Source organism: Thermobia domestica, chromosome 2, assembly GCF_964235325.1.
Source record: "Thermobia domestica chromosome 2, izTheDome1.hap1.1, whole genome shotgun sequence".
In the NCBI taxonomy this organism is placed as follows: Eukaryota; Metazoa; Arthropoda; class Insecta; order Zygentoma; family Lepismatidae; genus Thermobia; species Thermobia domestica.
Window position 1 is genome coordinate 110,584,111 of NC_137455.1, and position 27,867 is coordinate 110,611,977.

Here is a 27,867-nt window from a genome sequence, read left to right on the forward strand (position 1 = left end):
CACTTCCATATTAAGCCTATTGTAATCATTAGTAAGACCTAAATTAGTAATGTGTTCAATTTCATCGTTTATTGCTCAAAATGTGGTTATATTACAAATGTTCCTTATCACAATCTTTAGATAGAATTGTACTCATATTTTTAGTTTCCTTGTAATTAATTTTTCACACCTTATATAGGCAAAGTTTACGCTAAATGTATTTTTCACTATAATGGGTAGCAAATGAACCCCTCCTAGAAAGCTGTCACTTTCACCTTCACTGTTCCACGAATCGTGCTCAACTGATACTGTTATCAAGTATAGATACCAGTCTAGCCAGCAATATAACTGAACACAAAAGCTACGATATCGCTTAGGAGGGCCAGTGAAATCGACTATTGTTATGATGGGCAACCTTTTGTATACGGAACGAGAATATTACACAGGAACATAAAGTTAACATTCACACTTTTGTGCCCAATCTGACTTGTCAATACAATCACATAATATGAAGGTGTCTTATCATAATTAAAATAATGATTGAAAAATCAAATCCATCTCCTTTCAAAACTCCTATTTGGATAAATGATTAGTATTCTCGACTTTTGAGCGGAAAGTTCGAGTTCAATTTCCGTTGGTATTATTCGGATCCCATATTTAATGTTAGATTCACACATCATATTGTCCCTGTGATTATAAGAGACTTTTAAATTTCAAAGAAACAACCCATGTTGCCCCATCTAGCTTGACTATATGTCTCGTGTGGTGTTCGTTTTTCAGAGAACAAATTTGAGATCTTGTTCTTCTATGTCTACTACTGCTACTTAATTATTGCCTCATTAACATAGATCATAGTTACTCTATTCCTACCATTTGAAAAACAAACATATTTCCAAATTTCCCAAATATCTATATACTCTACTACGTGCTTCGAACATATATAGACGTAAGTGATGTAACTTTAAATAAGGTGATGGGGATATGTTTACAGTGATCATATATTAATACAATTTTCACTATTACCTCAGTTATTATTATAGGATAGAAAAAAATATGTTTACTTACTTTAGATACTGCTCATTCATATCAACAAATAAAAAATGTGTAAACCATTCTATATGAAAAGGAATTGTGACAATTGTTTACTCTATTACCTTGGTATAGTACTGATCCCTTTTCTTTCTCGTAGTATTATAAATAGAAAGTTGAAGTCTCATATATAAACAAGTGAGATTCGTTTCAGTGTCAAACTACTGTAGACTTCCAAACTATGGGAATTAAATACTCGAACATGAAGTAATATATCTATAACTACTGGTGAAATAGATTAATAAGATAAAAAATAGAACATGTTCCTCGAACGCTGAATCCATATCAAAAAGCCATTATTCGCTATGGTTTACTGTTTTTGTTCTATGACGATAAAAATTGAAACCGGAAATGGTTAATTTTAACCACTTCCGGACTCAATAGATGCTTAAGATAGGAGATAGAACCTATTCTTGGGAAGCTGAATCAATTGCCAACACTGCATCTCTATCTCTTCCTGTTTTTGTTTTACGGGAATCAGTGTTTCAACTGGTACTAGTAGTATATTTCAACCACTTTCGGTTTTGGTAGAGTGTGTTACGGATTGTAATGGTATGTTCTGTTGACACCCTGATTTGATAACAGAAAACCATTTGTCGATATATATTACCATTTTTGTTTTATGTGATATATGTTGAAATCGGAAATTGTTTATTTGAATCACTTCCGTTTTGAATAGAGGGTTAATGGGGAAGATAAAATATATTATTAAGAAGCTGAATAATTGCAAAAGAATGATCTCAATGTCTCTTACCGTTTTTGCTCTATGAAAATCACTATTGAAACCGGAAGTAGTAATAAATTTAAACCGCTTTTGGTCTTGATAGTTTTCGCAGGTTGTAATGATATGTTTTTGAACCATGAATCTATACAGAAAATCGTTTGTCGCTATCTAATACTATTTTCTTCTATGGTGATAAATATTGAAACCAAAAATCGTTAATTTGAGCCACTTTCGATTTGAATAAAGGGCTGAGAGAGACAAAACTTAATCTTAGGACAATGAATCGATTGCAGAAAACCATATCTCGATATCTCTTACCATTTCTGCCCTTTTGAAGTAATATTAAATTTGAACCACTTTCAGTTTTGGTACAGTGTTGAAGATAGTCACGATATTACCTTGAAACTCAGAATCACTTGCAAAAGACCACTTCTCGTTATCTATTACCATTTTCGTTCTATGGTAATAAACATTGAAACCGGAAATGACTAATTTGAACCATTTCCGGTTTGAATACAGTTAACGGAGGAGACGGAGTCTATTCTTGGGACGTTGGATAGATTGGAGAAAACCGCATCTCGATAAATCTTACCGTTTTTGCTCTGATACCTGTCAACAGATGGACGGACGGACAGGAAAATCTGTTCTACGTATAAGACTTCCGCCATTTATGCGTAACGTAGTTTGGAAATCTAATAATTAAGTTCCTGGACAAAAGATATTGTGACGGTGCTTTAGATGGATGGTTTGTTGAAAGGACATGTTGAAAACTAAATACGCTTTCTCGGTGTGTAGTGGAGCACACGGAACTACTTATGTACTTTGCAAAAATGATGCGAATTCCAAATACTTAAAGAATGATTACTTATTATTTACAATATTGGTACAATGACAATAACTAATATTTATCAATGAAAGTGTACACTTAAGAGTGGTGTTTGGTATACTTTCGGTACTCATTTGCTGAACGCAACTAATGATGCTCACATTTATTAATGATTCTACTCATATAACACCCTGTAATTTTGCAAAAATATGTGATCCAATTGAAAGTCTCATATATTTTTTAATCTTTATTTTATCATTTAAATACATATCTAAATAAAATTTAACACACAAATGAATCCTAAATATGTAGGTCGATTTCTTAACTTCAAGAGTTTGACTCATCTATAAATAACTGAATATATATTTTCACTAGCCACTTGAAACATTAATGTCAAATATCACTGTACAAACACACATATACACAAACAGACATTAAAGAGACGATTGAACACACAATAATTTGAATTCACTAACAGTGCATGCCAGCTTACTTTAGATTTATTTGTGCTCCTGATCTGCCATTTTCTGACATACAGATCAACTCATTATCAGAAGTTGTTGCATACTGTTTTTGCCAGCGACCTCGTCGACGTTTTCTTCCTGCTCTCTTTGGCACAGCTAACGGACCTTGAATACGTGCATTATCTACATCAGAAAAAAATTCAAATTAACTTTGTTATTCAATCACTTAAGCTCTTACCGTGATTTCAAGTAACTAAACTAAACTATATACAATTGTTTTCGAAGGTCGAAATTGTACAATAAATTACCTGACTAATGCAAATAATTGCGCAACAAAATTTTTAAGTCAGAAAGTTAGATATCTATTAAAGGATTACTTGTGTTTTCAAGGATGAACTATACTTAAATGTAGATTAATTTAAGCAGTTAGTTACTTTAAGTTAACGAAAAATATGCTTTAAATAAATTAAATATAAGTTTCAAATTTTGACGTTATTTATTCTAGTACTAAATGTTTCCTCTCAAAAAGTTTCTTATGTAATTCTTATTCTATATTGACGAATTCATAATGAAGGCCAAGGATAACAAGTCTGTGGGCAAACCAGTTTGAAAGGAAGCCAGTTCTGCTTCGAAATGCTAAAATTTACTTCATGAAAGTTCACTGACTAAAATAATGATTAAAAAATCATATCATATAATATAAAATTTGAATCCACTCTCTGCGTTTAAACAGTAAATAAAACAAAGAAGAATTTCTCAGTACTAGTATGAAACTATCATTCCACACACCCACACAAAATACATAAATAAACTAGTGAACAACAACCACAAAAATAAGTTTCTCTCCTGAAATCCATGTCCAGAATTACATTGCAAATACTCTTTTCTTGCCATTAGAATGGAAGTAACTAACGTTAAATTGATATACATATTTTAATAAAATAATAATATTAGTAATGTTGAAATCGCACAAGAAAATAGTCGAACTATCGTAACATCCCTCAATTTACGTTCACAGAAACATAAAGGTAGAAATTGAATTTTTGTTCAAGGAGATAGAAAAAAAGGAGTATTCCGAACCTGCTGTAAAAATGATACTTTGAACTTGGAGAAAGAGACAATAAAATGAAAATAAAAACAAAAGAGTAAACAAATCGTTCTTTCATATCTTCTCCAAGCGTTTAAATACTTTTTTTTTCTTTTGTTCATACCATAAAGCTTTCCATGAACTCCAATTTGAAGTTAAGTTCCAAATTTTCTCCAGGAAACCTTTAGCGTCAAGAACGAAAAGAAAAACAGTAAGGTTGAAAAGGATTGAATATATTGGATAATGATCGTTAATAACATAGAGCTGTTCAAAACCAAATTTACCATATATCCTTACTCATATAGCTGTATATAGTTGCGTGTAGGAAAATTGAATACTATGCGAATCTCTTCACTTTTAAATCGCGATAAGCAAGCTGTTGATGTTGGGGTATCATCTTTATCCGATCCACTTATCAAGAAATTTAATTTAATTTTATTTGTTCTAATAAACAAAGAATTAAAAAGTTAATTTTTTTTAAGGAAGTAGTTTTCCAATATTGTGTTTCGTTCCGTGTTTCGTGAGTTTCAGTTCCAATTCCATTCAGTTTACTTGACTTGATCTAAAATTCATATCTTTAATCTGTGAATATAAGCTGACAGATATTTTAAGGAATATTTTCCATTTAATCACTAAAATATGATATGAATATGGTAGTTTTGTGTATATATACTGGGTGTTTCAGAATTATATGAACAAATCTCAGGAAGAGATTCAAGAAGTGAAATCAAGACAAGAAGTACCTATCAACACATGTATGGCAATGAGTAGTAGTGAGACAATCATGTGAGACATCGATATCTCTCAATCGAATTATCGTTTGTTAGTGATCAGTAATTCTCTTCACACTCAGAAAATCATAGGCACCTGCACTTCTTAAATATTTATCTTTGGATATATCAGGTTACCAGTCTATAATAGATACATATTTTGGTAATATTCATCTCGAAAGTTCATTATCTCGTGATTTTGGAAGCCTATAACTTCTGAACTACTCATTGCCGGAAATAGGTTGACAGGGACTTTTTGTCTTGTTTTCACTTGTTGACTCACCTCCCAAAGTTTGTCCCCACAGTTTTAAAACTTTCTCTCTCTCTTTAAATATATATATATAGCTACCCGCCTATGGTCTTTCGTATGTACATTCGTGTGGAATCTGTTGACCGTGAAGTAATGAGATCGAATTAGTATTGCTGTTACAAATGAAACATCATCTTAGTATTCCCTTAAAACACAAGTAATTGAACATTGGCCATCTTCAGGGTTCTGAAGTACAAACAAATGATATTATCACTATTTTGCATCATTGTAAAGCACTGACGTAAATAATGAACTGGATAGACCCGAGGAAAAATAAATAACTAAAGAGCCCGAAGACCTAAATACCCATATTATTCTTATGGTACGTTTATCATTCATACATCATGTATTACATATAACATGTATGACAACATAGTTCGTAGAATTTATTACTGCACAGTCACTTCAACATGTTTAAGAAGTATACCAAAAGCACAGTGAATCCTATTAAATAGCGCACCTGCAATTAGCGTACAAGTACATATGTAACCAAGTTGGAAATATTGACTTTTATATGGTAAGAATGAGATGATTTTCAATGTTTTAAATTAGCATGGTAAGCCAGAAACAAGGGTTTGATCTTTGATTCAGTTGCACCTTTTTTCTCTGAGCTTCATCTAAGTTGATGATTTTTTCTCATTAAAATGAAGAAAATAAAGTTAAATTCCAAAATGGGTAAATTAGATAAAGGTTAGTTCCCATTATCGAAATCTTTACTATTGCAACTAGAAAGAAGAGAGTTATATACAATTATTCACTTTCTTCATCAGTCACATGTTTAATGAGCGAGGATACGAGATGGTACGCATTTTAAGGTATATGTGATTTGACAATCACTTATCAGTGATATCTAATCCTTTTGAACATTTTATTTTCGATAATGTTGGACGTTTCTCATCTGAAACTCAGACACTGAACATCCTGTTAGCAATTGGAGAGCATACTACGTAGGTCATAATTACTGAAACTTTATTAGATATTTGTAGATGTATTTATTTATAAATTTCCCATTGATAATTTCTTCACAACCTAATTTAAACCTGAAAAAATATTTTTAAATCTATTTATTCCTAAAGAAGAAAGCCATGTCTCCAACGTAAGAAATATGGAGATATTATGTTGACTCAAAAATTTAATAGAGTTACTATTTGACAGTTACCTGCAATAAAATAAAAGAAAAGCTAACCTTTATCACTACAATCATCGCCACAAACTAGGAGCTTGTCATCTGTAGGAGATGATTGTGTGGGCTCGGAATCGACTCCCATTTTCGAATCTTCCAATGCTGTTTGAGAACTCATTTGACTCTTCTCGTCTTCTGTCAGATGGGTACAAAGATCTGTCTTCGAAGTTTCAACTCTTGGAAAATCCAACACATTTTGTTCAAATTCATCTTGAATGTAATCACTAGCTTCCATTTCTTCCGATCGTGGAGAATCTTCACTTCTTTCCGAATCTTCACTTGGAACAGTATCTTGTCCAGAAGTTTCTGAACTTTCATTTGTAGGGTAATCTGCTAAACTACTTATTGTCTCTTGTTTGGTTAGAGAAATTGATGAACTCTTTCCATCGTTTTCCAAAGAAGATAGTTCTGTGAATTGCACATTTTTGTTTGGAGCATGTTGCACTTCATTCTTCTCAGAAACTTTTCTCTCCGAAACATCACAATCAGTCTTCTCCTCGTCAGTTTGATGTGGATTCAGTAAAATTTCTTCAGAAGACTTGATATTGTTACTTACTAATATTGAAGTGTTTTCCGATTCAGACACTTGAATGTGGTTTTCAGGTTGAGAAGGCTCAACCTGTAAAAAGAATAAACACAGAAAATTTTAATGGAGCTCCACTTTTATTCAGACTGTAATGGTTTTAGATGAAAACTTTAAAAAGAATCAAATGTACATGTTTTAAAATATTACATTTCTATAACTAATGAAGATTAACAGGACGAACATTATTGTGCAAACGTAGGTTAGATTGAACGCCGTTCCTATATATTACAGAACGCTATTTCTAAATGTTGCAATGAAGTTAAGAGGAAATTATACGATATTGGATTTATATTTAGCATATCCTTCTGCTCAGAGAAGTAGCACTTTCAATAGTCATTAAGCCTAACGTTTCTCAATATGAATAAATACTACAACCATTAAAAATACTTTCTGTTATCATTTAAGAGTTCTTTGATATCGCTAATACTACACGATATCGAGTACTTTCCAATTCTTATACACCGTGTAAGTATGGGCAAACTAAATTAGTCTAACTTCATGATTTTTATTATATCCACGCACCTAACACTTCTATAAAGAAAATACATTTTATCATCTTGCATAGTTAGTACTTACTAAACATACTACTAAACATTTACTAGTCATACTTACTAAACATTTCCTATTCCATAATATAAACTATGCAACTTTAATATTTTCTACCCAACAATTACTACTTGCGAACAATATAATAATGGGAAAACTTTCGCATATTTTGAAAATGATAATTTTCAATTACCACTGCTTCGTGCAGAGCGAAATCAATTCGTCGATTGCATTCGGCATTCATGGGTAATTTTTCCGACAAATTTTACAGAGGTAAGGAAACTGAGAAGACTTTTTAATTAAAGAAATTAAATACATATATAGTTCCTTTTTTTTAACTTTGTGTTCCAACAAAAGTACCTGTAGATGCCAAATGTAATTGAGAAAATTGATCCGGCTTAGTTCGGAAGTCAGCAAGTTTAGTTGTCTGTAACACAACGATAACATTAAATGCAATATTGAAATAAGATTTTTTTATTGATAACAATAACATAGCAATTCTAGAGAGGCTTGCCAGAATTTAGTTCATTTTACTCACAACAAACAATATCGTGGTACGCCTGTGCTAGAAGCTTACCTGGGCTCAGAGGCACAACATACACTAAACACTCTTTTCCAGATGAGCTTTCAGTACCTACAAATCTAGAACGTATTTCCATACTTATGCTATTAGGGAGCTTATTTAGGTAAATAAAAGGTACACACATTTCGTGCAGGAAATGTAAGTAAAAGGAAAAATCTATTAATAGCAAAGGTAGTGTGTGAGGCTCAATGCGAGTACCTTTGTTTTTAAAATGAATCTAATTTGAAATTTAGTATTTGGGAAAATTTTGATAAGTGTCGGACTGAAGACAACACTTAGCCTAAAAGCAAACATTTAGGCGGGAGAGCAGAATTGGTAGGCATTTGTAAAAGAAACTGCAATAGACTCAGATGTGTCAATAAATGATTACTACTTACGGATATAAGTTTTCCCATTTCAGTTTGTAGTAATTTGCAGAAACACACACACAAACACTCCACTAATAACGCAATTGGAAGAAGTTGTTTGGCGGGCATTTGATTAGTCCACAAAGTAGCACGGAAAGACCTCTAATTTATTGGGCATGGAAATTAATTGAAGAACAGTTCTGGGCGATGACCAATGAGAGACCGGGATTCCGGCATCGTAGTCGGCTAACGAGTGCAGCTTCTCTTCTCTTCTGCGAGGGCGACGTGTTTTGGCGAAACTTCCCTCTTTTTGGAAGGCCACGAGGGCATCTTCTGAATATTTTGAAGGAACCAACGATATCTAAAATAGTCCTAGTTAGTCCTTTTACATGTTAGATGTCTTCTTCTGAATCTTAGTCTCATTTTAGGTGATATACAAAAACAAGCAGAATGAGCGCTAACACGGAGCTGTTGCGGTAATGGGTTTTGGAGGCAAAAAGCTTAATGTTACACGTTGTCAGTCCTATTTGTAACTTCATATGACGTTCTTCAAGAGGTGAAGCGTCCATATCTCAGCATAATGACAAATCGATTTCATAGCGATGGGAAAGCTCTTCTCGGTGCGTTTCTACCTTAGGCTTGCAGTTTCATTAATTTTTTATATTTTCTGCTTTGCCTGCATGTCTGTTTCCTGGATAATGTTGAAGGACGATTGTATGAAGCAAGAAAAATAATCTTTTCTAAGCAATGAAATGTAATGACAATTAGTTTGGAATAATCCCGATTTTCCCCGAATATTTCCTTTTTACTTGTTCTTGTTTATTTTTGCTTTCTTTCTGTATTTCTGCAAATTACAAATTATGAGTTTTACGATATATTGTCTCTGTATAACATTCAAAACAGTTTTACATCTCCTTCCTAAATATTATGAAGTGCATTTTTCTAGTAGAGTATTTCATTCTACTCGTTAAGTTACTCACTGAAACATTTCTGAGGAGGTCTCAGCGAGTAAGACGAAATATTGCGCTAAATGACTACACCATAACTGTTTAGCCAAATTAATATAAGTTAAAACAATATCTAACTAGAAAATAAAATTATGACCAACATTAATTTTAAATAGTTTTACCAATTCAAAGAATAAATTTGCTGTTATGATTATACATAAAAAAGCACTTCTATCCGCAGTTGCGACTTATCAAATAAGGATGTAGTGAATACTATTTATTACTTTCAAACTTTCTTTAAATTCACTTTGCTCACATCCATGTTTTTTGTAGTAGCTGCTGGGAAATTATTGGAGTTAAGGCAGGCTAGTGCGTGCGGAAAGTGTTTTTAAAAAATAGCAGATATCTTACTGTACCGGTCTGTGCAAATATTTTAAAATGTTTTATGTAATTGATAGGAGGAAGATATTGGTTGTATGGTATAAATGATTAAGAAGGAGTTACTGCACAAGGATTTAGTTGTATTAACAGTATATAAGCGATTACAAGTGGTTATACTATACAAGGGAGTATAGAAATAATGAAAGAGAATAATAATTGTTGTGTTGGGTTTTTTTTCTACTACGACTGCCATGTTAAGTACACGTAGATTAACAAGGTTTTAATAGTAGCCACATACTTAATAGCTTCTAAATATTTCGAAAAGCTAACGAAAATTGCCAGCATTGTTGATCAATTAAAGCCTTGCTGCTTTCGAAATATTTAGAAACTATAAAGTAATTGGTTACTATGAAAAGGAACATGAAGACAAATGTAGTTGATTTAAATAAATATTCCCAACGCTCTATAAGTAACTGAAACTTTGTGTTTTTTGCCAAAACATTTTACTAATATTTAAAATTAATTTTTTTTCACATATTGTTACGGATGAGTAATACGAATGGATTTTATATTGTTTTATGTTATTATTTTACTCACAATAGATGCAGAACACCAATATTCCATAAGATAATAAATCCTGCTGCAATAAAATATGTTGTTTTTCTATCGTGGACAAGCAAGTTGAAAATCATTGGACGGCAAGTTGAAAATCCTCATTAAATGTTGAGGTTTTCTGTGTGTGTGTGTGTTTATATCATTACGAAGAATTACGTAATTAAAACGTGTTTCGGTTTTCTTTCTGTATGTTTTATTATAAGATATTAAAACGTTTTCTATAGATTAACATTCAAATAGGGTACTCTTTAATACAGACAGAGAATTATTTCTTGGCGCTTTTCTATCATTGTACACTGAATACATAGAACTTACGTTAAAAATACGATCCGATGAATCGTCTTCAGTATTTATCGACGTATGGAAGGTTCTCTCTTTAGTTGTAACTCTCACTATGGCGTTCTCCTCTTCAGTTTCTATAGTAAAGGAAAGAATGAATCTAGTCAAAACAACTGAAAGCAATATATTACCTACATATAGGTGAGAAATGCACACTTCATTCAGATTAACAGCCAATGACTTAGAAAGCACGCAATTTTGTACTGTACAGACTCTTTAATTGGTATCTATAGGCAGATTCAAAGAGAAAAACGGTAAATCCTGTAAATATTATTAGCGTTTAACGGAAAAACCGAGATTTATACCACTCTATAGATACCAATGACCTGAACCAAGTGATATATGTCAATAGAAAACCTTGTGCATAGTTTTTCTTTAAAAAAAAAAAAAATTGAGAAAAATGATTTTTTTTTTTTTTTTTTTTTTTTTTTTTGTAAACCTAAATTGATTCTATATGAGAACTAGGCCACCTATTAAGTTGAAACTGATACTGAAGCATATCCTTATCAATATCTTATTAAGATGTTAGCAAGACAACACTACGTACTATGAGTAATGAGATAACTAACTAACTAACTAACTCTATGGCCTATGGAACCCGGAGGTTCAGTACCGCGTTCACAAAAGCTCTCCACTGACTTCTATCCTTAGCTAATTGGATCCAGTTTCTACTTTGTATTCCTATCTCTGCGAGATCCATCTTAATATTGTCCTCCCATCTGCGCCTAGGTCTTCCTAATGGTCGTTTTCCTATGGGTCTACCAGTCAAGACTTTGAAAGCGTTTCTACTTTCTTCCATTCTAGCTACATGACCTGCCCCCTAAGCCTCCTAGACTTGACGACCCTAACAATGTTGGGTAAACCGTATAAACTATGTAGTTCCTCGTTATGAAGCTTCCGCCATTCCCCATTCTCGTTCCTCTTGAGTCCGAATATTCTTCTCAGGATCCTGTTCTCAAATACTTTCTATGTTCTTCCCTCAGAGTAAGCGACCATGTTTCGCAACCATACAGAACAACAGGCATGATTATCGTTTTATATATTTTAAGCTTCAAATTCCTCGACAGAATTCGCGACGACAAGAGATTTTGAACCGAATAGTAACACGAATTCCCTGCTTTTAGTCGACATTTAATTTCTTCGTGAATATGATTTTCGTCTGTTAATATTGATCCTAAATATTTGAAAGTATCCACTTTATCAAAAGTATTATTTAATATTTTAACGCCTCCACAATTTGCCGTATTACGGTCCCGACGCACTTCCATGTATTTAGTTTTCTCTGCATTTACTTCTAAACCCATGTCCCTGCAAGCGTTTAATAAGATCTCTGCATTTATTTCTACTGTTCTCCTATCATTCCCTATTAAATTTACATCATCAGCATATGCCATAACCTGGTGAATGCCGTTCAACTATGAGTAATGAGATAAAGAACAAAATTATCATGTTCTCTTAAACTTTAATTTATGTTGAAATTAAATATTATCCAAAGACAAGAGATACACAGGATGTTTTAAAACAACACCGACAACGTTTGGGAGGTGATTCATGACACTAAGATAAGACAAAACGTATAGACCAACCTGGATGCACAAATGGTTCCTTTCGAAGTTATGGACTAGCGAAAATAAGAAAAAATTAACTTTAAAGGTCCAAAGCTCCAATATTATGGGACTTACCGTAGTCGGGTCAAGACTTCACTGAAGCACTAATATATGTGCTATCCAAAAATACATGTTTCAGAATCCTGCGGTACTCATGCAACAATTTTTATAAAGGAAGTTTGGCTAGGGGCATATATAATTTGAAGTACTCACAAACTACCTCTATAAAAATTGTTGCGGAAGTACCCTAGGATTCTGAAACATGGATATTTGGATAGGATACATACTAGTTCCTAAGTGAAGTCTTCACTCAACTACAGTAAATCTCATAGTATGGGAGCCATGGACTTTATAAGTTCATTTTTTCATGTTTTCGGCAGCCTATAACTCCGAAACGACGCATTTATGCACCCAGGTTGGTCTATACTTTTTGTCTTATCTTGGTGTCAGGACTCACCTCCCAAACGTTGTCGGTGTCATTTTGAAACACCCTGTATGAAAGAGAGGAAGTGACTCACTCATCATCGTTCAGGCTGTATCACTATAGGCAGAAATGTGAAATTTGGACAGAAAATCAAATTTTTTCCAAGAAAACAAGAAATTAAAGAAGTATTTATCCTGAAAGCAGGTAAAAGTTTTGTGTGTGTGTGTGTGTGTGTTTTTGGAGGAGGAGGAGGGTAAAAAATAGAGTGTCTTACAAATCTTTCAAATTCAGAAGATGGAACTCGACGTATAACTTTCCATTAAAATAACTCAACATGTGAGTCGGAGATTTTGAAATTTTAGTTCCTAAAGAGGAAAGGAGGTCGATAATAAAATTTTACCTATAATATTAAAAATTTCCCACTATTTATTCAGAGATTATTCGATATGAGAATTCGCTTAAGTTGGAGATGTGAAATTTGTTATATAAACTCTAAATTAGAAATGCAGTGTTTTGGAAAATTTCTCATCTAGAGGAAAAAAAAATAATAATTTCCAAAATATTCAAATTTCAGGTTTTATATTCATTAAACCTTTTTCTAACCTTTCTTCTGCTAGCGTATTACTAAAATTACAAATGTGAAACGTGGCTATTACATTATGGAAGACGGAAATAATTCAGTTAGTAGGGAGAATAAAAAAGTGGATTAAAGCTCTTCTTTGACATGCAACCAGAATTAAAGTTTTATTAAAAAAAACAAAACAGAAACTTACATAATGTACTAATTCTTGTGTACGACAAAAAAAATTAGATAACTCTTTCTTTTAGTTTGAAGAGATAAACCTTTTAATTTTTTTCGGTTTGATTTACCTCATGAGCCGTCTCTGTATCACGCAACTTGACTGACGAAACAGATGTTTTACTTAAAGCTGTAAACTACTTACGCATCTTTAGCTACTTTTTGAAAACTTTTAATACAATGTTAAGTATGATATTGTAGTTTTAGAAAATGATGTTTCTGTTCCGACACTTAAAAAATAAACTATTTTATAGTTTTTTCATAGTTTAACTATTTAGTATTCTTAAATAATCTAGTGAATAATAATATTTATTGAAAAAATAAAAGGTAATTAAAATGATTTATGAACTTTATTTAATTTGATGAATTCACTTGAGTTAAATAGGAAAATAATGTAAATACACATCGAATAAACAAATAAATAAATACACTTCTGAAGAAGAATGAAATGAAGAAGAAAAGCACAAAGTAAGTGCGCAGAGAAAAAAAAAAAAAAAAACAGAAACAATTCTAGAGTGTAATATCTTGCGTTCATTTTGAATAAATCCATATAAGCTTAGACAGAGAAATATTGATGCGTTACGTCTTTGGGGTACCTCCAATCCCATTTTCTCTAGCGTGCTACCAATTGCATCTACTTGTTTGGTTGCTTTAATTAGCATTTAGTGCCCCTTTCAGCGCCGAGACTATATGATACGTAGACCCACAGTGAGCCATATGACATTCCACCGGAAATCGAACCCAGGTTTCAATTACATTTACTTATCACAGGCTCTATTATGCAGCGCAGAATCAACGCAATATTTAATTCTAATATCCGAAGAGAAAAGAACCAAATTTAAGAAGTTTCCTAATTAAAATAAAGGTTCTAGAGTAAGCAAGAAATGAAATTTAACTTTCAAATTGACCCTGAATAATTTCCATTACTTTTGAATGTAACTGTTGCACAATCCTTGGACAAGAAGTATAAAGCTAACAGAAGTATACTATGATGAGACACATAGAGGCGCAAGTCAGAAACAAACGCAAACGCTAAAGTCTGGGACACAATCAGACAATTTTTGTAAAGATTTTCTGACGGATATTTGTTAATGGAATTAGGCCAATAGCTGCAATTTAACATATGTTACTTTATAATTTTTAAAACATATTTAAGAGTACTATTGTCTCTAGGTGAGACTTCGGGACCATATGTCTGCTATATATTGCTGTTACAAATGAATGCTTAATAAACCTAATATATATGACATCGTTGGATTATTTTACAATATGTTTTTTGAATACAGTATTTTTATCAAGCAGAGAGTAAACAACAAAAATTTGTAAAAATGGAAGAAAACTACAAATATACACAAATGAAATAATACTAAGAGAACTACAGACATACAGCTAGGAAATAAGGAAAGTTCATGAACTTTCCTGGTATGAGAAGATACAGATGAAATAGAGCTAAAATAGAGCAAGAAAAGGAAAATGAATTTTAATTTATTATTCACTGCAATAATATTAATAATAATAATATTTAAAATCTACTTACCGCAGGGAGTTCCATTAAGCTCTTCTTTCGAATCTTGAAAATATTCTTCGCTCTCAGTACTGCGCTCTGATATTCTCTGAGACAAGAAGCTTTCTTTGCTGTGTACTGATAAAGACTTCACCAGTTCAAGATCTTTTCTTTCAATTGCAGCGTCATGCAAACCATTCTCTACGATGAACGAACTCTCGCTCTCTTCCACCTCACAATAATTGTTTTCACTACTACATTCACTTGTTAAACGCTCTACATCATTAAACACACTAGTTTTGCTCTCAACTTCATTCTTGATAATTGAGTCAGTTATTTGTGTGCATGAAACATTCACATTTGTTTGCATGTCTTCGTTTGAAACACTTAAATCAGATTTTGTTGTCTTTTCGCTGTCATGTAAGTTCTGCAGTTCCTCTGAGTCATAAAATGAACTTGATTTTCTATCAGCTTCATCCTCCAAATTGTTCTCACTTTCATCAAAATTTTCCATTTTGGAGTCTGTTCTTATACGATCATCAGTGGAGACGATGCCATTTTGGGTATTGGATTGACAGGTTGTATCAGTTTCCACTTGCTGATGGACTTCTTCACAATGTTGATTGTCAATAGTAAAATTGGTTTCATTTTGAACAGCGGAACCGTGTTTTTCAGCGTCTTTGTGATCATTATCGTGTATATTTAACATTTCATATTTTACAACATTATTCTCCAACACACTGGTTGCATTTTTATCTTCAATAGAATTTACAGTATTGGCAGGCCTAGAATTCATTGATGTTAATAACTGATGATCCTCAGCAGTTTTTTCTGCACTTTCGTTTTCAGTATAAGCTATACCTTCGGTAGGAACATTGTTCGATGATTTTAGCATTTCAGACTCCTCATTAGTTGCAGGTGTATCATCGCTTATTAAAACAGTTTCTACGAAGTTGCTTTCAATTTCTTTATTAGAAGAAGAAATATCACTATCTTTCTGAAGCCTTTTAATCTCAGCTGTTGTCTCTGTTAGAAGCTCTTCTTCAGAATTCCATGCATTTTTTAGTCTCTGTGTCTCTGTCATTTGAATATCAATTTCGTCCTCTATTTCTTGTATTTTCATATGTGCCTCATTTAGCCTTGTTTGTAAACGTTTCACATTTTTATCTACATTATTGATTGCTGTCTGAAGTTCTAATATTTTAGCCATTTTTAACTCTTTCACTGGTTGCAATATTTGCAGCTGAGATTTCATTCTATTACAATTTTCAAACAACGTATCTATTTCAGAAACTTTATTACTGATTCTCTTTTGCAACGCTTCAATCTCGAAATTTATATTTTCCACTACTGATTGCAATCGGTTTATTTTTAATGTCTTGTTCTGGATTTCCTTTTGTAGCTCTTTCATATCATTGTTTCTGTCTAACATTTTCTCCCCCAGACGTTGTTGTTCATTATGTTGATTTTCAACTGCTATTTGGAGTTGTTCTACTTCATTATCCTTACGGAGTAAATCAGCGGTTAATTCGTCGAACATTTTGTTCTTATTTTCTGCCTCAATTTCCAATAGGCGCAACTGAGAAGATTTAGTCTCAACTTCGATCTGTAATTCCTTCATTTCTGAATCTTTGTTACTAATTTCCTTACTTATTTCCTCGCATATTAAATTCTGACTCTCTATCTCATGTTTTAATCTCTCAACTTCGGCATGCTTGCCTTCAATATTAACTAATTGTTCTTTTATATCTAAATATTTCTTATCTAAAGCGACTTGAAGTGAAGCAACTTGATCAGTTCTTTCTTTTAAACCTTGTTGAATTTCTTCTGTTCTTTGTTTTGTGTTTTCAACCAACTTCTTTAGTTCCACTACTTCCAAGATCTTTGAATTAACATTTTCTTGCAATCTAAGTCTTTCTCGACTCTTTTCTTGCAGTTGAGTCTCTAATTTCTTAACTTCAGATTCTTCCGATTCCGCCGTTAACTGCAGACTTTCATATTCTGTACGTGATTGATCGTTTTTAACTTCTAATTCTTGAACTTCGGAATTCTTCAAGTAAAGTAGTAGCTGCAGTTTTTCTAGTTCCTTCTGTTTCTCTTCTGATATTGCTTGGAGTTCTTTTATCTTAGAGTGTTGTTTAGATATCTCGTTACGAAGATTCTGTTTCTGTGCTTCTATTTCATTGACTGATCTTTCCATTTCTTCTTTCTTCTTTTGTTTCTCAGATATTTCCACTTTCAACTTCTGTATTTCATATTCTTTGCAGCCCAAAACTTCAGAAAGTTGTTTGATTTGTTCTTCTTTGTTCTGTATCGTACTCTCCAAGTCTAAAATTTCATTTGCAGTATTAGCACTTTCTTCAGGAGATAAAAAAATATTGTCTTCACTTGTGTTTATTTCGTCTGGGCTTCTTGAATCATGAGAAGTCAAGTCAAGTTGATCCTCTAGGAAACTTTGAAGATGTCTTATTTCTTGACGTTTACTATCTTTCTCCATTTGAAGCCACTGAATTTCTGAATCTTTTGTTTCCATTTCGACTTGCAAATTCTGAAGCTCATATCGTTTACTTTTTATTTCTATTTCCAGCTGTTCTATTTCAGAACGCCTATTTTCTATTTCAGTGTTAATTTGTTCTACATCAGCACAATTTAAATTTTCTGTAGACAATTCTGTTACTTCATTTGTTCTTGAAGGCGTTCCAGGAAAACTGTTGGAAGGGATCGAATGTTTCTTTAATTGTTTGTTAGAAATGTTCTCTAACTCAGAACTGAGACCTGATCTGGTTTTACTTTTCTGTTCTATTTCCTGGGAAAGACTTTCTATGTCGTGATCTAAACGCTCGATTTTACTTTTTAGTGAGTCTATATCTTTGTTCTTCTTTGTAATATTCATTGAATAAAATTCGATGTCACACATTCTGGACTCCAATTCACCCTGGAGAACTTCAACTTTTTCACTAACTATCTGATTTTGCAAACGTCCTTTTTCTACACATCGAGCATTGTAAATTTCCTCAAGTCTCTCAATTTGGTTCTCTCTCTCTTTTAAATTTTTCTTGAGTATATCAATATTCGCATTCTCTTTTTCAATTAATAGTTTGAGCTGTTCTATTTTACAATTATTTTTGAATAAAAGATCACTCTCCATGCTCTTTTTATGCTCCGCATCATGATTATTACTTATTTTCTTAAGACTTTCTGTATCGGATTCTTCGCTTTTAATTTTCAATTCAATATTGTCAAGCTCGTTCTCTTTTTTCGTTAAAAGATTTCGGAGAGTGTCTATCTCAGCATTTTTAACTTGAACTGTTAATGTTAATTGGTGCAATTCTTCTGCCCTTAGCTTTTCCTGAAGCTTCGTAATTTCTTCGTTTTTACTTGCAACTTCAGCTATTAATTTCTTGACATTTTCTTGCAAGCATATTATTTCATTGTCTTGTGAAATAGCTTTATTTTCAAGCTCTTCTGTTCGTATAGCATTATTTTTCAGCCGTGACTGCAGATCATTGATCTCAGATTCTTTGCTGTCAATTGATTTTTGTGCTTCTTGTAACTTTAAATTAAGTTGCTCGATCTCGAGTCGAAGTTTTCTTATTTCTGTCTCCTTGGATTGTATTTCAATTTGGAACAGCTGAAAACGTGTTTCATGGTTGTCTTCTTCCTGAGTTTGAGTTTCTTGTGCCGAATGTTTTATCTGGTTCTTTATGTCTTTCAGCTCCCTTTGAAGAACCGTAAGTTGTTTGGTTTTATCCACTGATTCTTGACGAAGTTGCCGCAACTCAGTATCCTTATTCTCTATATCAATCTGCAGTTGCTGAATTTCGTTGGTCTTTTTCTTTAGATCTCTATCCAGCTCTAAGTATATTGTATTTCGAGTATTCATCTCGTGGTGTAACTTTTGAATATTTGCCTCTAAATCACAGTTTCTTGTGCGTATCTCCTTGTTATCTTTGTAACACTTCTCTACTTCGTTTTGAAGAATTTGAATCTCAGAATCCCTGCTGTTAATCTTCTTGTTGAGATCTTGCACTCTGTTACATTCATGCTCATTTTTTATTTTGAAGCCATTTGTATCATGTGATACATTATCATCCTTTTGTGGCTTCTGTATTCCTGATTCTTGACTGAGTCTTCTTTGAAGATCTTGTATTAGTGAATCCTTGCTGGACGCTGGTTTACAAGGTAGATATGACATATTTTCATCCGTCTTTCCTGTATTACTACTATTCTTGGGCTGTGATTCAAACTCCTTCCGATGTAAAAATTTAGAGAAATCGCTAAACGTGCTGCTTCGTGACGAAAGTGTATCTGATGGTCTATTATGATTTATAAAGAGATATTCACAACTTTTCGTAGCTGTACTTGCTTTCAGTTGTGTTTCCGGCACAAACTTATCTGCTTCCATTAACATTTTAACAGCTTTCTCTATGTCGGGTTTCAACTGACTCACATCGAGTTTGCCTTCATTGTTTTCACATAACATATCTTTAAGACAGAGAAAAAGTTTCAAAGATGTTTTGCACGTCGCTGCAAGATGCGTAGCTTTGTCTTTTTCCTAAAACGAAATATATATTAAGTAAATAGCTGTAAAGATTGTGATATGCCTTAATACTAAAGAATAATAAGATATTTGTAATTACGAGGATTCAATAAAAAGTACATATAAGTTGATCGTACACAATGATATAAATTATAGCATTACTCGCGTATAATGCTATTATTACTACAATATCTCCTACATCTTTACATCGTTATCGTTATGATTTAATTTGGTTCGCTGAAGATATTAAATGACAGTATTAATAAAACAAAACTAGCAAAATACCAAATATATATTAATACGCGCAACACTTGCGTTACATTGTGGGAACTGTTACACTAGCATTATTAATACATATATATATAAGAAGCTTTGGTCAGTTTTGTCTTATGAAAACCATGGAATATTGCCAAAGCTATAATAAACAAGATACATGTTAAATTACATTCAAATATTTTCAACTAATATCGTTAAAGTGCTAAATGAGCTTTGTGGAGCACAAACACCATGTGTGTGGGTTTTCTTGGAGTTTACCTGTTTTCTCCTATTTTCATCATTCCATCTTTACATTCACGTCATCACTGTCTCCTTCAGTCTACATGGCATAATCATGGGATGTTAAAATGAAAGATTCCGTTTCATTTTCGGAAATCGTTAAACATGATGATTTCCACGAGATGAAATCTGTTTATTTTTATAAGAATTCGATAGTTTTGAAACTTAAGTTATGTACATCCTTGATTTTCAGACACATGAAAAGAAAATTCTGTGCTGGTGCTAATATGTACGTGCAATCTGATACAATAGCTATATTTGTGGCCTAATAATTTGAATTTATAATAAAAGATATAAAAATCTCAATGGGGTAACAAACTCTCAACAATAAGTAACAAATAGAAACAGATGTTGTGGAAAATCTGGTTAGATCTTATAAGCAGTACTCAATTCTAGAGAATAATAATGAGTGTGACAATGATAGTAAAAGATGAAGGATTTACAGAATTATGTGTGTCTAAACCTTTTATTTGACCCTGTTGTTTACAAACATATCGCTTTCTATTGTGTTATACTCACAAATGATAATTTCAGTGATCATTTAATCGGCATTCTTGCTTTCATACAATATTTTTATACGTGATTTGCGGATCAATCGTTTAGACAGTTGTAATTTTCATCAAGAGAGTCAGTCAAATTGAGTACTGCAGAAGCTTTATTTCCCAATTTTCGCAAATGTTTGTTCCATTTGTGGTTTCTTGATTTTAGGAAGATATTTCAACGAAACTGCTTCTAAATAGTCCTTATAAAAAATTCCTAATTATATTGGACAATATTAGGGTAACGTTGCAATTCATGGCAACCAAGCAAAATGCTTAAAAAGAATCAGTAGTTTTTCCTTATACTGAAATATACTGATAGACAACTTAGGCTTCGTATCTAGAGGAAACTAAGCAATCTTGTAGAACTTACCTTACTCAACATATCTTCGTGATCTGCTAAAACTTTTTCTGCATTCATGGCCTTTTCCAAAGCAGCCTTCAATCGTTGTTTCAGCAATTCATTCTCTTTACCAACATCCTCTTTCGAATTTGTTTCTGTTACATCCAGTCGGACATGTTTGGCCATTTCAATTTTCTCTGGCTAGACAAAAGATAAATTTTAAAAAGTTATATATAGAAGAAAATTTAGAAGTGTGAAATATTAAGTATTGAAACTTTCGTGTTTAACATACGTGCTAGCAGTAGCGGCTCGTAGTCTGTACAAGCACCGGTTGCAATGTTGCAATATCAAATGTATGTTGGTACGCGCAAGTTTTCTCCTCCGGGTCCTCCCCCAGCATTCTTGAGTCTTATCCAAAAAATATTCAGGAAATATGAAGTGGAAAGTCTTTTAAGCTCTATTTGTATATTATTGATTAAATTATTTCTCTAATATTGATTTAATATATAAGCTATTTCCTTTTTTCAAACAACCACTATTAATGTACGTTTATACACTATTTATATACAAAACCTCTACACTCATGTTATTGAACTCGAGATAAATCGATTATCCAGTATGTGCTGTATGCCATGAATGATGGCGTTAATCCGAAAAGAAGAAAAAAAAGCAAGAAAATTGCATGCACGCAGTTAAACAAAATTATTTAATTATATAAACTATGCATTATTTTAAAATGGAAGGTCTTTCTTCGATCTTTTGGGCTTCAAATTTGTCTATGACTTTATTGAAATCTGAAATGCTGCTCGCCAAGTTTCTCTGAATAGAAAGCATCGCTACCGCAAATATTTTCCGCTTTATTTTCTTTAGGGTACAGAAACACCTCTCTCCTCCGACAATATGCATTTTGTTAGCATTTCTTTGTATAAATATACGGTACAAAAAGTCCATTTTCAGAAACCACGTATTTTTGTCTGTAAAGAAGCATGAAATTTAAGATGTTTTCCTTATAAAATGAAAAAAAATAACATTCCAGCAAATTAGGCTAAAGGAGACATATGAGTATTGGAATAGAATGATTTAATATTAATTTATGCTCTCCGCCGGAAATCGAACACGGAATCATGTGTACGAAAGACACAGAGCTAGGAATTAGACCAATAGTAAGAAATTTTCTTCTTCGAGACTCGATCTACCCCGCCCCAGAATAGGATTAAAAAAATAATAATAATAAAACTTATCCCAAGAATTTTCACCATAAATAAATGTATCATAAATGTTAAATAAAATCTATTGACTTCGAACGACTGCCCCCCAAACTTTCAGCCTGGATCCGTCCCTGCTACCACCAGACTTATATTTGTTCTTTGCGAGTTTATGTTTTGTGAATAACTTCTTTCTTCCAAGTGTCTGTATTTCCCTCAGGGGCCGCGGTGGCTCAGTGGTAGAGCGTTCACCTCTGGTGCTTGGGGTCCCGGGTTCGATCCCAGCCCCCGCCAAGTGAACTTTGTGGTGGACAAACACCGTGTGCGTGGGTTTTCTCGGGGTTCTCCCGTTTCCTCCCACTTTATTCATTCCACCAATTCATTCATTATTCATCATCACCGTCTCCTTTAGCCTAACCGGCATAACCGTGGGACGTAAAACTCAAAGATTTCATTTCATTTTGTATTTCCCTCACCCTATCAATTGCTGCTAAGCGGAGGAATTCGTAACTATTACAGAAGCTGACCAGTTGCGCAAGAAAGTGCAACCGCAAAAGAGCAATACGGGAAGATAGGAGCGATGCAAGAATAAATCCACTTCCCCATGTTAAGAGATAGGAGCTCGCTGCTATATGATCAATGTTACTGCTTCCAGTGGCAACGTTCGCTGCCACTGGAAATGTAAATCTCTCTCTTTCTTTCCGTTTTTTAATTGACTTTTTTTTTTTTCAGAAATGCATCAATACTGTTTTCCGCTCAAGAGCAAAGGTTTATTTTTTACTGATACACTACTTTAATACTTAAAAATATTTTTACTATTAAAAAAAATATGCGGTTGCACAACCATGCAACATATAGTACCAGCCGCCGCTGCGTGCTAGAGTGCACCTACCACGAAAACTATAAAGCAACTCCAACAAGACACTAAGCCTATTTCATAAGAGAACATGTTTTCCATTTTCTATATAACATGTATTGATAGTCAATAGAAAATGAGATACCGAGACAATAACCTCACTCACTTCAAATTTCAAAGGAATGATCCTTGCACTTCTAAAATTTCATCCCCCTGTGGAGGATAAAATTAAAAAAGAAAAAAAGAAAATCACTAAAGTTATATACAAAAAGAATGGACTCATGCAAAAGTGTAGTGCGGAAACACTTCGTCGCCTGAATCAGAAATAGTTAAATTTGTCAAGTAACAATGTGTTTCTCTGTGGAATGACGAGAATAGACCTTGTGTTCTTTTGTTTTTATTTTAGTGAATAAAGTTTTGCGTGTTGCAAATTACTTATAGATATCTCTTATAACAATCAATGTTTGTTCGGTACACAAATCCACACGGTTGGCTTGGCATGCCTCAAAATAACTTTTTCAAAGATACCACTGTTTGAAAGAAACCATAGTGTATATATATATAGAATTTTTGGTTTCGTAGCCTACGGGCAACGAGATGCTTCAAAGGGAAAGAGGTGGTTTAATGGAGTAAAAAGAAATAGAGTATCTCATGAATTCCATGTGTTAGGAAGATAAAGCTCGGTATGTAAACTCATTATTCAAAGAACAAACTGATTATGCGATAAAAATATTTTGGGGGTAAAACACTTTTAGAAGAGTGAATGGGAAGGGGCTAGCGTAAAGATAATCGAAAACGACCAATATTAGTATCGAATCCATAGTTTTTGGGGAAGCTGAAATAATCAATTTGATTTGAATTTATCGTCCCTTTCAGCAGTAAGACTATATGAGATGGGGACCTACACCAAATGAGATTCCATCGGGAATCGAACCCGTCTCTCTCGCCAAAAGCTCGTATAATAACTGCTTAGCCATGAGGGAGCTGGAAGCTAAAATGAACAGCCCCACTTTCAACACCGGGTAAGTGAAAATTGAGCTTCCATTGGCATGGGTATCGGAAGGGGTGAAAAATAAAAATGTCCAAAATGTCTGAGATTAGTATGGAATCCATAGTTTTCGGAGTCGCTAAGCTGATTAGTGAGAGTCATAATAACATTTAAGCCTAAGTTTAGTCAAGACCATGCATGTCAGCTGGCCTGAGAATTGAACGCTGAAGGCACTAGTTGTCGTTATTTATTTTACATGTTTCCTTATTTTCTAATAGGGGCAACGTCAAAGGCATTATTCTTAGTTATTTATTCTGTTTAGTTGTTTATTTTCAAATATTGTGCATAAACAATATTCCTTCAGGGTACTTCTGCTAGTTCCTCTATAATTAGAAACTTAATTCTAATTCAAGTTATCCGTGAACTGAATACTGTGAAAATTTATTTACTTCATAAAAAGAAATAATGAAACTCCAAGAAATATTCTGTGTTGGTGAATTTCTCTATCTCATTATATGGGGTTATGTGCTTTATGAGGTAAATCTTCGAAAAAAGGACAATAAAATGAGGGGAAAGTACGCCAAGCATTCCGTATAGATGTGGTAAATAAGCAGACAGCACAAAGGTTTAAGAAACTTAAGTGCTGTAATGAAGTACTTCAGGACGCAGTACATACATGTCAAACATTCATGACAAACCAAGTACTCAAGGCATCATATATGGCATTGACAGAAGCATTCAATTGCAGTAAGTACATAAACCATTTGCCAACACTTTCACCAACTTGTGGAAACGGAATGCAGTGAGACGATGGATCCACCTTGACTGACTGCGAAGCAGAAAGTGACACCAGAAATGTTTGTTTCGTTGTTGTGTCATCAGGGAAATGATCTGTTCTTGCACAGAGTATTGACGTGCTATAAGAAGTGGATTTTTTGATACTCCGCTGCGCTATCATCACTGGTTGACATCACATGAACTCACTTTCCAATAACCGAAACCACTGAATCAAAAAAAAAAAAAAAAAAAAAATCTAATATTCTGTATTTGGTGAACGCTCGAGATACTGCTGCCACTTGATCGAATGATCAATATAATTGTGTATTTGCAGTTTGTGCATGTTGCATGTATGTGAACAAGTAGCAATGTCACGTGTTTACCACATGAAGGATTTTGGTTTATGTGGCGTGAAAGTTTTTAAAATAAATAAATAAATAAATAATAATATTTTCGTATACCGTATATGCACAATAGAACTCCAGCTTCTCTGTATATTGATCAGCTCTTTAAATTATGTGTTGACCACTTCGACCGTGACACATATTATTAATATCTTATTCTCTAAAACTTAAATAGTTTGACAATTTAACAACGGTGTAACTGAGGATTTATTTCTCAATAATACGAATTTAACAAGACTTTTCAGGATCGAGAAAAATAAAGGATTTCTTCCCTTTTCAGGATCGAGAAAAATAGCTAATGGTAAAATAAAACTAATACACACACACAACAAAGACAAATGCAAACATGTAACATCCTCCATGTTGACTCTGGAATTGTTATTTAAATAATTAATATTTTTCTGACTAGAGTAGGCACTTCTTTATTAAAAATAAATTATTTCGTAACAGTTTCCATAACGTAACGTTATCTTCCTCAGACGTTAATATGTATGTTCATATTAATGTAGGTAATCGAGACATCATAATATTAAATTGTTGATATCCATTGTTGCTTATTATATAATTTTAAATTTATATTATATAACAATATGATATTATTATAATTTACCGTTTCATTTTAAAAATTTTTATATTATATAACCGGCAAAGAATTAGAAAAGATCTTCTTTTTGTAGGCGGTTTATGAACTCATATTGTGTTATGCGAATTTGTAATAAAATACTTTGTTTCTGTGCAAGAAAAAAAATTATTCCAGAAGACACTAAAAGCTTTAAGTTTACAATGAAAACAAAAGAAATGAAAAAAATGTCAAACATCTTGTTCTACTACTTACATTGTGTTATTACATGGAGAAATTTGTCAATGTTTTGTCGATATTCTGTTAGTTTTACTATTACTGCTGTTACACGTTTCTTATTAAAAATCTGTTATGTTTTCTTTATATTAAGTTACAACATAAAAAAATTTAAAATGAAACGGTAAATTATAATAATGTCGTATTGTTACATAATATAAATTTAAAATTATATAATAAGCAAAAATGAATATCAACAATTTAATATTATGTCTCTATTATCTACATTAATATGAACATACATATTAAAGTCTGAGAAAGATAACGTTACGTTATGGAAACTGTTACGAAATAATTTATTTTTAATAAAAAAGGTGCAAACTCTGGTCAGAAAAATATTAATTATTTAAATGCAAACAGTTTTAATTACCATGCGTCGGCCATCAAAGTAAAGAACCAAACGAAGTGCTATTAACAATCGATTTAATGACTATGGAAGAAAGAGAACACTGATTTAAAGTATAACCAACAATTATAATTACATGGGCGCATGGGGGGATATTCCAAATTAACAAAAAATTGGTTACTTACCAAAGAATCCTCCCTTGGAAAGCCTAAACACATTTTTGACGTTTCGGAACTCACACCTGGTTCCTTCCTCAGTGGCAAGGTAAAAATGATTAAAACGGAAAAGAGATAAAAGGTGTAAAACAAGGAATACATACCACTAAAATAAAAGTAACGTACAAAGTGGATCCTGAGATGAGCAGAGCAGAGTTAAAACAGAATGACTGATTTCAGAAAATGCGGTGTCTATGTTGCGTCACTGTAGCCAGATTCAAAGTAAGTATCAAAGGTAGGTACCCAAGTTCGATCAATATTGCCAGTATTAAGGTTCAATTCAGATTTGTATTAGTGAATAAAGAACGATTTTTTAATTTTCCGTTTTTTTTTTTTTGTTTTGTTTTTTTTGCTGAACCTATTACCTTAACCTGTTTTATATTATGTGAATATTGTTTCAAATGAAGCGCTAAGCAAGAAGAAGGCGTGTCGGCAGGTTAAGGTAATAGGTTCAGCAAAAACAAAAAAATAACAAAAAAGAAGCAAAACTTGATAAATTAGAAATTACTTTCGTCACCTTTTTGGTTTCATGGAGCAAAGCTCGTTGTTGCTGTACATCAACAGCGGAGATCGATGATCCATTGGCGGGTTTATTGACTGCATTGGAATCAAAGAACTTGATTTTCTCAGCCACCATTTTTCCAGATAGGGTTTTGAGATGTTGAAATTCCCTTTTCTCTTCATTTCTCAATATCGCTGATTCAGTAATAACGTGATGTTCTTTTCTTCGAAATATTGGTCTTACGATTGGAGCTGGGGGCGGTTGAATTTCCTCGATTTCATCATCATTTGTGTCTGCATCACCTACACCTTAAATGGAAGATTGTTATTAATTTGCGAGCTTTAAAGAAATTCAGTAAAATTATGAATATTGGAACAGAAAAACATAACCTTAGTACTGCACTTTTCTGCAAACTGAACTCTATACTTTTCTATCTATTTTGGCTCCGACCAACGTTTACGAATATTATCTAAAATAGTTACACGAAGACATGAGACAAATTAAAATTAATCAATTGTAGTTAACAAATTTACTAGTAGTCTATGAGATCTGATTTTCACTTTTAATACATTTGCAATGGAAGATCCTTTTGCATTCGGCTATCTGACTGGGTGCATAAATACTGTTATTA

The 27,867-nt window shown here is 32.9% G+C and overlaps 1 protein-coding gene across 2 annotated transcripts in view; it reads right to left on the reverse strand.

Moving 5' to 3' along the window:
• Positions 1–2,858: 2,858 nt before the first annotated feature.
• The window catches only part of LOC145674697 (uncharacterized), a 99,676-nt gene continuing 74,667 nt past the window's right edge, over positions 2,859–27,867 (reverse strand). For both annotated transcript variants that reach the window (XM_081744946.1, XM_081744944.1), the window contains exons 6-11: positions 27,252–27,544; positions 21,118–21,288; positions 15,144–19,665; positions 10,753–10,853; positions 6,436–7,051; positions 2,859–3,265 (exon numbers count right to left, since the gene is read on the reverse strand). In XM_081744946.1, coding sequence (XP_081601072.1) covers positions 3,108–3,265; positions 6,436–7,051; positions 10,753–10,853; positions 15,144–19,665; positions 21,118–21,288; positions 27,252–27,544 — 5,861 coding nt within the window. In that variant the 3' untranslated portion in view covers positions 2,859–3,107. The remainder of the gene's footprint in view (positions 3,266–6,435; positions 7,052–10,752; positions 10,854–15,143; positions 19,666–21,117; positions 21,289–27,251; positions 27,545–27,867) is intronic.